General features: G+C 43.0%; 1 protein-coding gene across 1 annotated transcript in view; it reads left to right on the forward strand.

Moving 5' to 3' along the window:
* Window positions 1–15,720, forward strand: part of CLPB (caseinolytic mitochondrial matrix peptidase chaperone subunit B) — a 141,809-nt gene that overhangs the window by 18,787 nt on the left and 107,302 nt on the right. The window contains exon 3 of the mRNA XM_045555539.1: window positions 9,966–10,052. Within this exon, the coding sequence (XP_045411495.1) occupies window positions 9,966–10,052 (87 nt within the window). The remainder of the gene's footprint in view (window positions 1–9,965; window positions 10,053–15,720) is intronic.

Here is a 15,720-nt window from a genome sequence, read left to right on the forward strand (position 1 = left end):
TAATTAGTAGAAAACAATTTTATCTTGTAATGAATTCTGAAGTAATATGTGTGAAAACACCTGGCATGGCACTTGACACATGGTAGGCTGTCATTATATGTTAGTTCCCTTCGTAACCTCCCCCATTTGGTTCTAGCTCTATCCTCAGACTACACAGCTTCCTTTTCCTATTCCAGACCCTTAAATATTAGGAGACAGAGCTCTAGCTACATAAGCCTTGGTTCCCTAAACTGGTTTCAAGTTTCCTCCTCATCCTGGTCATTTTCTAATGAAACAGCCACAAAGTTTTGGTGTCTTTCTGAATTCCAGTGTGGTATGACCATTGTTGTGAGGAGCAGGGCAGTCATCCCCTTTGTTAAAGGTTTTATGCTTCTTTTAATATGACCTGAACTTGCATCAGCTTTCTTGGCAGCTGCATTACACTTGTAGATTCTGTTATGCTTGTGATCGGCCCAGCCTTCTGAGAACCAGGGCTTCCTATATTCTGTAACCTTTTGATTGGATTTGTTTGCTGAACTTGTTTAATCTTAGGTAAGGACATTTTAAGTCATCGTATTGCTGTGTAAATATGAAAGTGGTGGTGATAGTATGGAGACTACCATGAAGAAGAAGGGATAGGGTTGGGCCTTTCTCATCCTGAGACTAAAAGAGTCTCTTCTAAGGGAGAAGGTTCTAGGAAACAGAACTAATCAGAGAGTATCTCCATCCCTCAGATAAACTCCTTTCCACTTAAGGCTTTTCCTTCTTCCTTTTCCTTCTTACCATTTTCTGTCAGCTGGTTAGCCCCATCAGACACTATAGTGTGCTGACCCATGCTCAATGCTGGATGGAAGGGAAGAAGATGGGATATGTGCCCTGGAAGGCAATGTAGTTCCATAGCAAGAGCTTGGGCTCCAGTCTCAAGCTGCAACTTACTGGCCACGCAATCTTAAGCAAGTCACTTACCCTCAGAGTGTAAGACTTGGGCCGCCTCGGTAATTCACAGGATCAAACAAGATCATAAATGTCAAGAGCCTGGTGCATAGCAGGCAGCTCAAGAAACATGAGCTCTTTGAACTCCATCATTCAAGAGCTTTGCAAGACATGAAGAGCCAAACATGCTGTTGTGCTCACTGACCCTGTACAGACATCTCTCAGAGCATCTGTGATACTTAAAGCACTTATTTGTGTACTTACCTGTTACATTTCCCCTCCCCCAGCTCAGACTAAGAGCTGCTTGTGAGCAAGGTTCACGTTTGATTCATCTTGGTGCCCTCAGTGCCCAGCACAGAGGCTGGCTTGGAGATGTTACTTAAGTTTTGTTGAACGGGTGAAGACCACACCTTTGCCCTGACTCCTTCAGGGGGCCAGGTTTTATGGTTAAATTTTCCACAGTCTATTCTTTACTAAAAATCTTATAAGATTCTGGAGCTCAGCAGTGGTGGCTCAGTGCCAACCCTGTTAGGAGAATTTTGAGCCACTGCTGTGTCTCACTGTTGTAGGGGGACAGACTTCCTGGCAACTAGCCAGCTGCCCAGCTGCCCTCTGAGCAGCCCAGAGTCCTGCTGTGTGGGGCCAGTAGGTGGCGCCTATGGCCCTTTCCCACACCTCAGCAGCCTTCCCTTGTCGCCCAGGCAGCTGCTGACTCTGAGACTTGTGTATAGCCCTGGGCACAGGTACCCAGAGGAAGGAGCCCTGGGCTACCTCCTCCTCCTGATGGCCTTGTATTGTTGGATTTTCGTGTTTGATGCAGTCCCAGCCTTGGCACACACTGCCTGGGAAAGCAGAGATGTTGCCATAGATGATCTCAGGAGATCACTTGGGAAATCTGTGCTTCTGTCGGTCCTTTCTGGTACACTCTATACTTCCAGGAAGTCATCCCTGTGGCTCTCTTGCTCTGTCCTACACTCACATGGCACCTTCCTCCAAGGTCCTTGCTTGTATTTTAGTTGTTTGCCGGACACATACCTGTCCAGTGAATGCCTTAAAGGCAGGGATACCACAGAATTCATAAAGCACCCTCAAGCACCCTCTGCTCAAAGTCCTGTAATAACCAGTCCTCGGGAAGAGTTTATGGAATGAATAGATGAATAATAGGAAGTGGTACCTCAAAAATTGTTATCCAAATTGAAGGGGATTCTACAAAAAAAATTAGCCTTACTCTGCAAAATATGTCAATGTCTTGAAAGTCAAAGAAAGGCTGAGGACCTATTCTAGATGAAACTGAAGACACATGCAGTGTTTGATCCTGATATTGATCCTGGCTTGCATCTGGATCACAGGGGGAATATTGCTATAAAGGATATTGGGATAATTGAAGAAATTTGAATATGGGCTGTATATTAGATAAAAATAGTATATCAATGTTAAATGTTCTGAATTGATCATCATTGGTTAGTGGTTCTATAAGAGAATGTTCTTGTACTAAGAAATACATGCTGAAGTATTTGGGGGTAAAGGGGTATAATGCCTGAAATTCACATGGTCCAGGAAAAACAGAAAAGGGTGGGAAAGCAAATCAAGCAAAATGTAAGCAGATTAAGAGTGAAGGATATACAAATGGTTTTTTGTGCTGTTTTTGTAACTGTTCTGTAAATTTGAAATTACTTCAAAATAAAAAGTTAAGGATAATAATAATCTGTGCACTTTAATGGGTGCCAAGTTTCTCTAAGAGAGACAGGACAAAGGATGGTCAGACTTTATTCAGTTGATCCAGCAAGTATTCATTGTGATTCATCTCCTCCACCGTGTGCCTTTGAACAAAAAGAACAATTGTAGTAATAGCAGCTAACATTAGGAAAATGTAAGTGCTTTCACATACGTTATTTCCTTTGGCCATCTCAGCAACCTTGTTAGGTAGGTCTGGCAGATGACTGAGGTTCAGAGAGATTAGTGTGACCTGTCCCCAGTCAGACAGCCTAGAAAAGACAGAGGCAGGCTCATAACTGGGTCAGTCTTTTCCAAGGGGGATGCTTTCTGAACCTCCATATCCGATGTATGTGTAAAAAGAAGGTTTGGACTAATTGATCCCTGCAGATCATTCTTTAAGTTCAGAAATTTTAAAACTTTCTGTGATAAGAAATAACCAGTTATGTAGCGCAGACACATTCTGCAGTATGACTGCATTTGTTGTAGGTGTTGCACGCATGCCAGTCTCTCTCCTCCCACTTCCCTTTGGAGTTTCCCAGGCATGACAGAGTGCTGGATGGGCCATCTCACTGGGAGTAAGAACATCTGGAGATCTTCCTAGAGGAAGAGTCCAGGGCTGGGCCTTGGAGAAGGGTGCTCAGTTCAAGTAGCAAATGTAAAAGATGCCAGTGAAGCCTTGTGTCTGTGGAGTTAGAGCACCAAGATTCCCCCCCACCCCCACAGTCTATCTACTGGCTCAGGCTGGGGTCTGAGAGCAGCCTTCGCTCCCTTGCCCTGCCCCTCCCAGTCCTGGCTGGCTGGGTAGATAAGGCACAGATGGAGGCTGCCTGGGGATTCTAGCCCCAGGCACCTTTTCTCTGCTCGGACAGCAGGGCCTGGTGCTGTTATTACTGTAAACAGGGCCTTCTGTGAGGCTCCAGCCAGGGCCCTGTTGCTCAGATAGCGATCATGATTGGGTCTGCATGGCTCAGTGCTTCCAGGCCTCTGATGCAGGTGGGCCAGGGCTCCCTACCCTTCAGCCCCTCTCCAGCTGCAGCTGAGGGCCGGTTCATGCAAAGGATCCGGAAATCAGTTGGAACAATACACGATTGAAGTTCAGTGGCCGCTTTGTATTGATTGGTCATAAAGAAAGAGGAAGGAAAATCAAATGGTACCTCCCTCCCCTGAGTGGAAGAGCTAGTTAGCCAGAATAACTCAAAACAGGCCCTATATCCCTGTCTGGGACTCTTTCCCTCCCTCCTACAGTCACTAAGCCTAAGGAGTTGTCTTTTCTTTGAAGGTCTTGGAGAATGCCATGTCTGTTAGAAATCTAATTCTCAGTTTTCATTTTGATGCTGCACATATTTAGAATTGTAAGATTTTAGAGCTGGTAGGGACTTCAGAAATAATTTCATTCAATTTCCTTGTTTTACTGCAGAGAAAAATAAGGCCCACAGAGACAGACAGATTTATCCTGGTCACGCAGGTAGGTGCTGATAGAGCCATGACTGGAATCCATGACCCCCAACCCCCCGGCCTGTGTCCACAAATGTCCTCAGTCCTGGGACTGGGAAACTGCACCCGTACCCTCCCAGATGTACACAGGAGCCTAAGTTCTTTGAAAAAGACAGGCATACAGTTATGAAACGGGTAACTTCCAACACCAGATAGAAGTATTGGTGAGAGAGTAATGTAGCATTTGTTCTGACTTTGAGCCCTCTGGCGTGCCAGATGCTATGGCAGGCACCTGAAGTGGAGAGATGAAGACAGGTCCTCATTTCTAGAGGGAAACACTGCCTACTAGGGTAGTTAACACTCATGGACAGTATGATGACTGTATGATACATGTTAGCACAGGGGATTGTGGTAGCAACAAAGGCATCTTTGGGAAGGCTTCTTGAAGAAAGTAGAGGATCTTTTTTCTAAGAAAGTTTTATTTTTAAAAAAAATAAAAAATAAAAAATTTAAAAAAGGAGTAATAGTATGATCACTGTTATAAAAACAACAAAACTTCAAACAATGAAGGAGCATTCACAGCAAAAAGTGTAAGTTTGACTATGTCATCTCCCCTTTCCCACTCAGTGGTAGTAACTGTTACCTGTTTGATCTTCAGCCTGCTGGGCTCTCCTGGGTCCCTGATGGATGGGAGAGGCTGTGTTTTTCTCCTTTGATTCATTCTTCTCCTGTGGTAATCTTCAGCTCTTGGGCTAGGGAACCCTTCCTTTTTCTACCGCTGCCCTTGCTTGGGGATTTTAGACAATTCATTTATCTATCCATAGATAATTTTGAGCACTTATTATGTTCCAAGTTTACACCTTTCATATATCATCCTAGTTTACTCTGTCACCTCCTTAAAATGGGGCAAACACTAATTGGAAAATGATAATAAGAATAGCATAGGTTCTTCTATTTGAACAGTGCTCTATTCCATACCAAGTATTTTTTACATATTTTGTCTCACTGTCTCTTGACAGTATCCCTTTGTGACATATATAGTAGGGCTTGTGGAGTCTTCTCCATTTTTTAACAGATAGAAAAACAGGCCCAGAGAGCAAGAGCTATCTTAGATGAGGGAACCAGTTGAGATTCAGAGAGGCTAAGTCACTCATTTATCCACATCTCCTCACCCAGTAAATGGCAGAGCCTGGATTTGAACCAAGATCTTTCCTGCTTATTTATCTGCCCCACTCTGCTGCCTGAAAGTTGTATAAGAGCTGGGGTTCAACTGTGGTCTTCTAGTGTGGTCTCCTCTTTGTCTACTACCCTGGGCCATCCCTAGTTAGAATCACCCACCTCTGCCCTACCAAGAAGGAGACCTAGTTCATAAGGGAACAGTCTTCCACAAGTCTGGATAAGCCTGGAAGGGCCTGCCATGCCCACCCTACCACCTCAGCCCCCAGACACAGCTGCTCTGCTCTGAGTAGCAGCCTGCATTAAGCATTCGACTCATCACCTCAGGGATGATGGAATCCTAACCTTTTCAGAGATACCGTACTCTGTCACAAGCATTGCTCTTTTTGAAAGAGATTAATTCACTTGCTGTATTTTGTCCATTTGGTGAAAATCACAGGGGAGAGCAGGGGACTTTCTCAGGCCTCAAAGGCCCTTTCAGCTGCTCTTAGCAGGCAGCCACTGCCCCCCCCCCCCACCCCCAGCTGGCCCAGGACTTTGAAATGACTGCCCCCATTGGGCATTCACTTGCAAAGCAACACAATGAAATGGAGGAGACCTGGTTTGTGAAATCCTCTCTTTCTGGGCTGCTCTGCACAGAGGGGAAGCAAGGGGAGGAGCCCAGCCAGCTTTGAAAGAGGAAATGGTGGTGGTGGTTGGGTTCATTTGTAGTGTAGTTAGCCCTGGTCCCTTTTTTGACAGACCAGGTGCCATCACTCCTTACAGAGTTCTACCATATAGTGTCTCTTTTAATACTTACAACCACTTTGCACAAGAGGGATTAATATCCCCAATTTCACAGCTAGTAAGTGACAGAGCCAGAATCTGAACTCTATCCTTTGGCTTTGGACTCCAGGGTCATTGCTTTTTTTCCATTACACTTTGGCCCCAAGAGGTTGCAAAGAATGATCTCAGTCAGGAATGGGCAGGGCTGAAAAGCTGGAGTCTTACTGAAGAATGCCAGAATTTGCCCCTTATGAATAACCCTCAGATTTGTAGAGCCCTTCATATTTCAGTGCCACCTCCTCTAAACTCCCGAAAACCTGGAAGGGATTGTGATCCTCAGTGGACCTGAGAAGAGACTGAAACTTAGTGACATGATGTGCCTTCTTTAGGGTTTTAGAATAGTTAGGTGGCAGAGCGGGAGCTAGAACCCAGGTCTCCTCATTCTGCCCTATGTTCTTTCATCGAAACAATAGCGAGTTTAGAGAAACGCCTCTTCTAGCAGTCCTTCCCTTAAAAGAAAACCCTCCAATGTACAGAAGAGAAAACCCCAAAATGCAAACATGCATATAACAAGTAGCACAAAATTGTTGGTGATCAGAGACATGCAAATTAAAACAATAATGTGATATCCCTTTACACCCATTAGACTGGCCATGATTAGGAAGCTGGCTATTGCCAAGTGTTGGCAGGCAGAGGGGTACACAGGAACACCTCTGTCTGGGAGGGTTGATGGAGCAGCTCTCTAGGAGAGAACCATAGTACTATTTAGTCAAATCAACACATATTTAATTATGCAGCAATTAAAAACAATGGAGTTATTGTATACTTAGCAATATGAGCATATCTTAAAACAGAATTATCTGTGAGGAAAGTAGTAAACAAAATTTTAAAAATATTAACACACACACCCCCACACACACGTGTGTGTATGTGTGTGTCTGTGTGTGTGTGTCTGTGTGTAAAAGAGGAAGGAGTGAGGGAGGGAAGAGAAGAGAACCCTGCCTGGCTCAGGTCCTAGAAAGTAAGAACCTCTCCCTCGGTCTCTTCCTCAAGAGCCAATAAAAGGGGCCAGGCACAGAGCAGGTGTGTGTACATGTTTGCTGAATAAATGAACCAAGGAGTGCCTAGAGCCAGGCTGGCTGAATTATCCAGGTCATCCTGTGTGACCACGTCTTAGAATCCCTCAGTATTGGCCAACCTGCCACTACCAGAGTGGAAGCGGAACACTTTGTTCCATCAAAATGATGGAAGTGAAAAAGGGTGGCAGGCAGAAACCATCTGTATTGAATACCTGCTATATGCCAGGCACTGGGCTGGGTTCCTGCAAATTAGAGATTGTTATCACTATTTTATAGGTGAGAAAGTTGAAAATTAGAGAGTCGATTTGCTCAGGGTTATCTGGCTGGAACCGAATTTGAATCCAGGTCTAACTTACTCCAACGCCCTTTGTTTGTCCTTTTCTTTTTATTACACTACACTCAGCCCTCAAGGGGTTAAGCTAATTTTATAATTTCTTTTGCCCAATATCCTTGAACGACAGACAACTCCTACTACCTTTGATGAGAGGCTAAAAAGGAATGACGAGTAGGTTTTCTCTCTGTTGCCAGCTTCAGTGAATTGATGGTGGCTGATTGGAACCTGTGTTCAGGAGGATTCTGAGGCTCTTTCAAAGGCTCCATAGGAAATTGTTGCTGGAAGAGATTTGTGATATCTGTGCTAGACACAAGAATGTGGGACAGTAGCATGCAAGCCAGACATATGTCAACTTTTTAGGCTGAGTTTTTATCCTAGGATCCATTATTGATTTCATGGGGGCTGTGAACCCATGGATATTATATGCAAAAAAAGTTTTAAGCATGTGTGGGCTCCTATGCACTTTTCTGGAGAGAAATTTGATCATATTCTCAAAATTTGAAAGTTCACAGCTCAAAAAAAATTTACTCCTACTGCCTTGACCTCCTAGTCTGGCATTTGAGGCTCTGCATAGGCCCTGCATACCTCGGCAGCTGTGTGTTTCTCTGCTGTGAACTGTCACCCAGATGGATCTGCCTGATGGTCTCTGAATGTTCCTTTCCTGCTTTACAATTATATCCTGTTTCTTTTGCCTTAGAGTGCCATGTGCTTTCTCCTGCTTCTCAAATTCTTCCTGTTTCTTCAAGACACAGTTCAAGTCTCTTCCCTCACAAGCCTCTTTGATTTTCTAGCCTTTCTGGACTGAGGACCAGAGAAGTGAGGCGATCCCATCAGAATCACAGTTAGGATCAGAATTCCAGCCTCTTAACTTTCAGAACCATGTGCTCCCCACCATATCGTGTGGGCTGCTAAAGGAGAAGGAGGTTTTGTAAATAAGGAAGGGTTCTTTGCCTCTTTAACATTCTTGGTCATAGAAAATTGTTTATGCATAAAAGAAGTTTAACATTGTACATGGTGAAAGGCTCCAAACGTTTACCAGAAGAAACCCTCCAAACTAGAGGTGAGAGATGAGGGTTTCCCAACCTCCTCTCTCAACACTCTCTCCACATACTTTGTGCCCTAATCCTACCAAACCTCTTGCAGGCCTCAGATACCCTGTGCCCTCTTCTCTAAGTGAAGAGACTTACCTTGCCTGGAGCACTCCTTCCCTTCCCTTACCCCTTTTTTTCTGGCTAGCTCCCCTTTATCAGCACCTCCTCAGAGAGGCCTTTCTGGTCACTGAGACTGGGTTAGGTCCCCTTGTTGTGAACCTGCCACTTGTAGTCCCATGCATAGCACTCATGAAATGTGTAGTTCTGTGCTTGGTGCTCCGTCTCCCTGTCAGGCTTCGACAGTGCCTTGGACAGTGTTTGAGAGAAATTTTTCCTCACCCGCATCTAGAATCTAGCATAGGACAAAGCACATTCCATATTGATTTGCTGAAATCAGTTTAGTCTTTGTCTTTCCTGTTACCTGGAGCCACGCTGTGTCTAGAGGAAGGGTGGTAAGGTACAAAGCCTGGTTTTGAGTCACTGTCAACCTGGGTTCTAGTCACTGCACTGTTCCTTAATTAGCTAAATGAGCTTAAGCAAGTCATTTCACCTTACTGAGCCTGTTACCACATCCATGAGAAGAGATTACTGCCAGCTCCTTAGGTGGTATTAAGAGTAAATGAACACAGGAATGTAAAATACTTAGGGCAGTTCCTGCTTGTAGAAGGTGCTCAGTAAAAATTGGTTCTATTTACTCCCCTTCCTTCTGTTCACCCCCACATTGTAGGGCCCCTGTTCCTGGGCCCCAGAATTCAGACTTTTAGTGGTTTACTTTAAATTCTGTGTTTGTTAATTTATTTAGCAATAATTGCTTTCCTACTATGCGTTAGGCACTGGCATATAGGTTCAAGTAGGGTTTGTGCAGACTCTCCTAGGAACCTAATCTATTGTTTCTAATGTTCTTTCCATCTTGCCTTGGGTTAAAGGATTTCCAATTTCCAAACAGCCACAATACAGATAAACTTGAGAAATGTAATCATTTTATAAACTGAGAACTACCCAGATAACGTGTCATTAGGCATTCTGTGCTAGGCATTGGGAAATGAAGGAGGGAAGAGAGATCTGTGGACTGGGCAAGTCAAGGAAAGCTTCTCAGGAGAGAGTCCACAAGCCAGGATTGTATCACATAGCATAGGAGGAGGATTTGAATAGGCAAAGAGGCAGGGAGAGAACATTCTGGATGAAGGGAGTGGGAGTGTCAGGGTATTAAGATAAGGAGACCCCATTCTTTTCTCAAAAGTCAGCAGGAAGCAACTGATTTAAGGGAAGAAGAACAGGTAGAGGAAGCCTTGGGTAGGGGGATAGTGACTGAAGGAGCTGAGATTGGGGATTTAGTTCACAAAGGCCACTATTTTCAAACTCATCCACCTCTTTGTTGGCTGTGTCATTTCTTCTGTGATTATTTCCACTCGTGTGTCCATGATAAGCCATACACTGAAAATATTCCTCTCTTTTTAGGCTGTTGTCAGAAGGTGCAGATGTCAATGCAAGGCACAAACTTGGCTGGACAGCACTCATGGTGGCAGCCATCAGCCGAAACTACAGGTGAGAGATCTCCTTCCACACGGGGCTCCCTTAGCCAGGTCTCTGCAGACTACATTCTGAACGCTGTCTCACCCTTGCCTGCCCCTTTGCTGTCTTCTCCAGAGGCAGGAGGATGGATTCGGTCTGAGGTATAGAACTACACCTGGTGCATTGGACTGGTTAGGAGATGTGGAGGGAAAGGATTGTCTGAGAGACTTAACTGTACTTGAGATAGGTCTCTCTTCTCTGCTCCTTTATTGTGAACTTGATCTCAGCCACTTGGTTTTCTTATTTGCCCTCTTTAGCTCCAAGCATTTATTCTTTAAAAGAAAAATTGATATAAATAGGCTTTGTGGGTTGAGAGACCCAGAATCCAGTTCTGGTTCCGAGCCTTAATTGAATTTCAGAACTCCATGGAGACCCTGTTTCTTCATCAGAAATTACTATGAACATTTAGTAAATACCTGCTCTGAGCCAGGCCCTTTGCTAATGTTTGGAGAATCTGATACCTTAGGGAGCTCACATCTAATGTGAAAAAGAAGTACAGGTAAGGAGACACAGTATAGTCTGTTATTGAAGCAGTGGGTGTGAGAGGACTCGGTCTGGTAGCAGAGTAGATTCTCTCCATATTCTTTTGAGAATCAAGTATGATAATGTGTGTGCTACAGGTAATAAATGGGGAGTTGTTATTCCCTGATGCCCCATTAGACCTGTACACACAAACACATACGTGTTTATTCTATACCACTGATACTCCACCCCACCCACCAGTCTTCTTCCCCAGCTTGTAGGTGTTTCCATCTGCAAGAAATAGCCAGTGGTGCTGAAGGAGGAGGAGCTGTGTTCCTTTCTATGTGTAGTATTTTAAAGGCTGAGACTGAATAGGAAACAACATTATACTTAAGAGTACTGTCAATTAGTGATCAGATAGCTTGTAGATGTGCTTTTGGGGACACTTCTCTCTGAATCTAATGAGTTGTTGGTTTAACTGATTGCTCGGTTAGCAGGGCAATTAGCAAATCAGCGATGCTTGCTGAGCAAAGTGAAAGTGTTAGCTTGTATTTACTTGCTTTGGAACTAGGTAAGCATCCATTTTCCACCCTCTTCTTCCTTCCAGTATCCAGGGAAGACAGATTTTTATTGAAAATAGTACACTCTCGGGTTGGATTTATTTATTCATATCACAAACATTTTTTGGCCCCTAGTATCTGCAAGGTACAGTTCTATGTGCTTGAAATAATATGAATGATATACAGACAAAGATCTCTGCCCACACAGAGCTTATTTCTATACTAGTGGTCGTTCCTGGGTAGAGAGAGGCATGCAGAGGCAGTAAACAATAAGTATAATGGATAAGCAAACTATATATTAGAAGGTAAGAAATGCTGTGGAAAAAAGGAAAAGTAGAACTTGTTAAAAAGGGAGTACCAGGAGTACATTGGTCAGGGTGAGTAGGCCTCATTGGTAAGGTGCCCTGTGAGTGGTCTTAAAGGATTGTCATGTCCATACCACCACCATCTGCCAAAAAGTTTCTCCTTATTAGAATGTGCTGATTCTCATATAATCAATTACCAATCCTTCTGGAATCATTGGCCAGGCCTGAAATGCCACCACCTTTGAATTGGATTTAGATGAAGAGAAGATAAAGGGGCAGCACCCCTTGATTCAAAGCTGAAAGCAGAAAACCTTTTCCTCATTTAGGGTGTTGGCAGCCCAACAGCTCAAGAGAGACATCCAAGAGTAGCCCAGTCATTTCACCCTTAGGTGCCTGCTTACTGTGTTAAGTCCTTAAGGATATAGAATATAATAGTCTCTATCCTTAAGGAGCTTAATTTTCATATGTATTTATTATTTTATTTAGTTTTGAATAGGAAATAACAGAGCTATAGTACTAAATTTGAAAAATACGCACTGGAATTTAATTTATAATTTATTCCCTCCTTTTAATTCCATAAAGGGTTTGAGGTGACTTAAAATACAAATATAAATATACACAGGAAAGTTAAAACTAGATCATGATCAGAAATCATATTGGTTAAAGAAAAGATAATTGTATCAGGATTGAACCAGAGGTTTTCGTCTCTGAAAATAGGTTAATTGTTTTTGTAAAATAATATAGAGAAGAAAGTAACAGTCACCTGAATTCCCTCTGTCTAGAGATTGATCATTGTATATATATTTACATGTGCATGTATAATTTTACATCAATGAGACCATGCTGTCTTCACTGTAAATTAGGTAATTAGTGAAATTGAGTATTAATTTAGATAGAAGCTTCCTGAGGAGCAAGGCATAAAAGAGGTACAGAGAGTTTTGCTTCTTCAGGAGAGAAAAACTTTGTCCTGGCATTCCTTTGTATTATTATATGCATCCAGCAAACGTGTTTAAAAACTATAATGTGTGTGCTAGGCTATGGGGGGATTCAAAGAATAAGTAATCACAGCTTTTGCCTTAAGAAGCTTACTTGGACTGCTGACATCAAGGACTTGAGTATTGTGTTGGACATTGTCTTCAGTAGCCGTTCTGCCAAAGCTTTACCAACATTCTACTAGGACAATCCCTTTGCCAGCCCTAGTAACAGCTTGGGTGTAGTATTGACTCAAGGAGCAGTCATTGGGATCTGGCCCCCTTCTCCACACTGAGCCCTCTGTAAGCCTCATGCCACAAGGCACTTGTTTAGCCTAAGTCTGGGTGTCTCATTCTATGTTGCACTCTGACCCAGCCCAGCTAAAGGCTAAGGCACAGGGTCCCAGGATGATCACTGTGACTTAGCATAGCCTTCACCAGCTAGTGCAAATATACACAGCCTTCAGCTAAATTCAATTAGTTTTTCTTTAAGAAGGGAAAGAAATCCAATTTTACCAAACATGGACAGACGGTGGAAGGCACTTTGATGTTACAACCTCTCAGTGATGCTTTACTTAGTCACAAGTTCATAAGCAAGAAGGCTTAATTACTTGAGAAAACACAGGATTAAAACTGAACACAATGGCTGAGTATCCGCTCTCGGGCGACTTGATTCGAACCCATGCACCCAGTTCGTGTGTGGTGCAAACTTTGATGTGTGCTATGACAAGCTGAAAGTCATGACCCCCTCGGGGAAGCTCCTTCAGATGGCATTTGCAGGATGTGTAGGCGGAGAGGCAGGGTCTGCCAGGCTTGTTTGCTCAACTTTGATGTCCAAGCAGCCACAGGCCCCACTATTTGCTCTTTCACTGAGGGATGGATTGGGAGCCTCCTACCTTTCCCAGTGGACAATGGCCAGCAATGGAGTGTGACGACTGTTGACCATTCCAGGAGCCTGGTGGACCAGAACAGGGCTTTGGGAGGTGCAGAGCCTGGGGGGCCAAAAGCTGTTTATAGGACAGTCATTTCTCCAGATGTAGCTTTCCTTAAAGCCCTAGTGTTGTTGGGTACTTGTAATGGAGATGAAAATAGTTTTAGGAATGTTAGCAGGTACCAAGTACTACATGATCCTCTGTCCAACAATGGTAAGGTAGTTGTAAATTGAAAGTTTAAGTCTTTCCTATTCCTTTGTTTAAAGTATAGGAGCAGAGGATAGTGGTTTGGAGGAAAAATGGTATGATTTAGATCCTTATACTTTCCAATTCCTCAAAAAAGATGCTGTCGAAACACATGTCTGATAAAGGAATAGTATCCAGAATATATAAAGAATTCTTATAAATCAATAATAAAAAGACAATTCAATTTTTTAAAAATGGGCAAAAGATTTGAGCAGACACTTCACCAAAAAGAGATGGGTGGCAAATAGCACATGAAAAGACACTCAGCATTGTTAGTTGTTAGGAAAATGCAAATTAAAATCTCAGTGAGATACCACTACACACCTACCTACTATAATAGCTAAAATTTAGAAAAACTGACAATACCAGCTGCTGGCAAGGATACAGAACAATTGTCATACATTGTGGATAGGAACGCATAGTGGTATAGGCACATTGGAAAACACTTTGGCAGTTTGTTATAAAGGTAAAGCATACTTTTACCATACAACCCAACATTAGCAACTCCTAGGTTATTTGTCCAAGAGAAATAAAAACATGCATCTGCAAAATGACCTGTATGTAAATATTTATAGCAGCTTTTTTCATAACCACCAAAAACTGAAAATAACCCAAATGTCTATCAACTGATGAATGGACAAATTGTGGTACATCCATACAGTTAAAAAGAAAAAAAAAAACCTCAGAAGTAAAAGAAAAGAAAAAGAACAAACTACTCATACATGCAGTAACATGGATGAATCTCAAAAGCCTTATGCTAAGTTGAAGCCAACACAAAAAGCTACCTACTGTATAATTCCATTTATATGACATTCTGGAAAAGGTAATCTACTCTAAAGACAGAAATCAAATTATTGGTTTCCAGGGTTTGGGAGTGGGAGGTGGATATAAAGGAACTTTGGGATGATGGAAATATTCTATGTCATATTTATGGTAGTCTTTACATGACTGCATACCATTATCAAAACTCATCAAATTATACATCTTAAAAAGGATGCATTTTACTATGTGTAAATGATACTTCAAAACTGACCCAAAAAATCTTTTTAAAAAGCTGTTATTCCTTATTAATTGTGACCAGTGGCATATTGAGAATTCATGTTTGTAGTGTCAAAATTAATTCATATTGTTAATGGTCATCTGGAATGTTTTGAATTCTTGTTGTTGATATCTCACATTAGAGTACTATGTATTTTGATTGTCGGTAGGGAATGAAGATTTGTGAATTTATACCGTTAGTGATGCCATGAAGTATAATTACTGATGAATAGTGATAAATTCACTTTACGAATAATATAAAGTAGGCTTGTATAAATTCACAAAGTGTATGATTCTTCATTCCAGCAAGGAGAAATTTCAGGTACAGGACTGGGAGTTTGCCTCTTCCACGCCATTCTTGGGCTCTGCATCCCTGGACTCCCATGCATGGAGACCACCTATATAGTGAGGCCACTGTGGTGCTTCAGGAACCAAAGATCCTGAAAGGGAGGGTGGTGTAGAGAAATTCAGATTTGGGTCTATTTGGGCATTTCGGTTGCTTTTGCGAGAGCACAAAGCACGAGCAGAACTGTTTGAAATTCCCCACCAGAGTCTCCCTCCCTCCATCTGTCTTTTCTCCCCGGGTGCATTTCATCAGCATCGGAAGGACTGGTTCCCGGCACTGCCTTCCCTGCTTGGCCAGGGTCCCTGAGGAACTGAGCTAATGAGTGGATAACACGCATTTGCCAAGGCCTTCCTGGATGTGGTACCTGGGCTTTGTTAATTTTAAAGTGCTGCCATCCTTGGCTGAAGACCATTTAATTCCCTCTCATAGCAGTCATTTATTTTTAGCATTTGCTTGTTTTCCCTCCACCTTACTAAGGGAAGAAGGTGCATTAAACCCTGTCTTTAAGAAACCAATAGCCCAAGCCAGATTGCTGTCCTGCAGGAGAGATTTTATAGGCATTTCTTTGTGGCCAGTACAGCTCCACAGGTGTTCTTAGAGCAAAGAGCCAGTGCTGCTTTTGCAGCTAGCCCACTGGCAGCCTCCCTGGGAGGCTCTACTTCCTTGCTGGCTGGCCACAGGCAGAGCAGGCAGAGCACTTCCTGCACCTGTCCTTGAATGTAGGTCTTTAGGGAGCCTGATCACATGGAGGTCTATCCTGCCTTAAGGGTGTAGAAGTTCT

This window comes from Lemur catta, chromosome 7 (assembly GCF_020740605.2).
Source record: "Lemur catta isolate mLemCat1 chromosome 7, mLemCat1.pri, whole genome shotgun sequence".
NCBI classification, from domain to species: Eukaryota; Metazoa; Chordata; class Mammalia; order Primates; family Lemuridae; genus Lemur; species Lemur catta.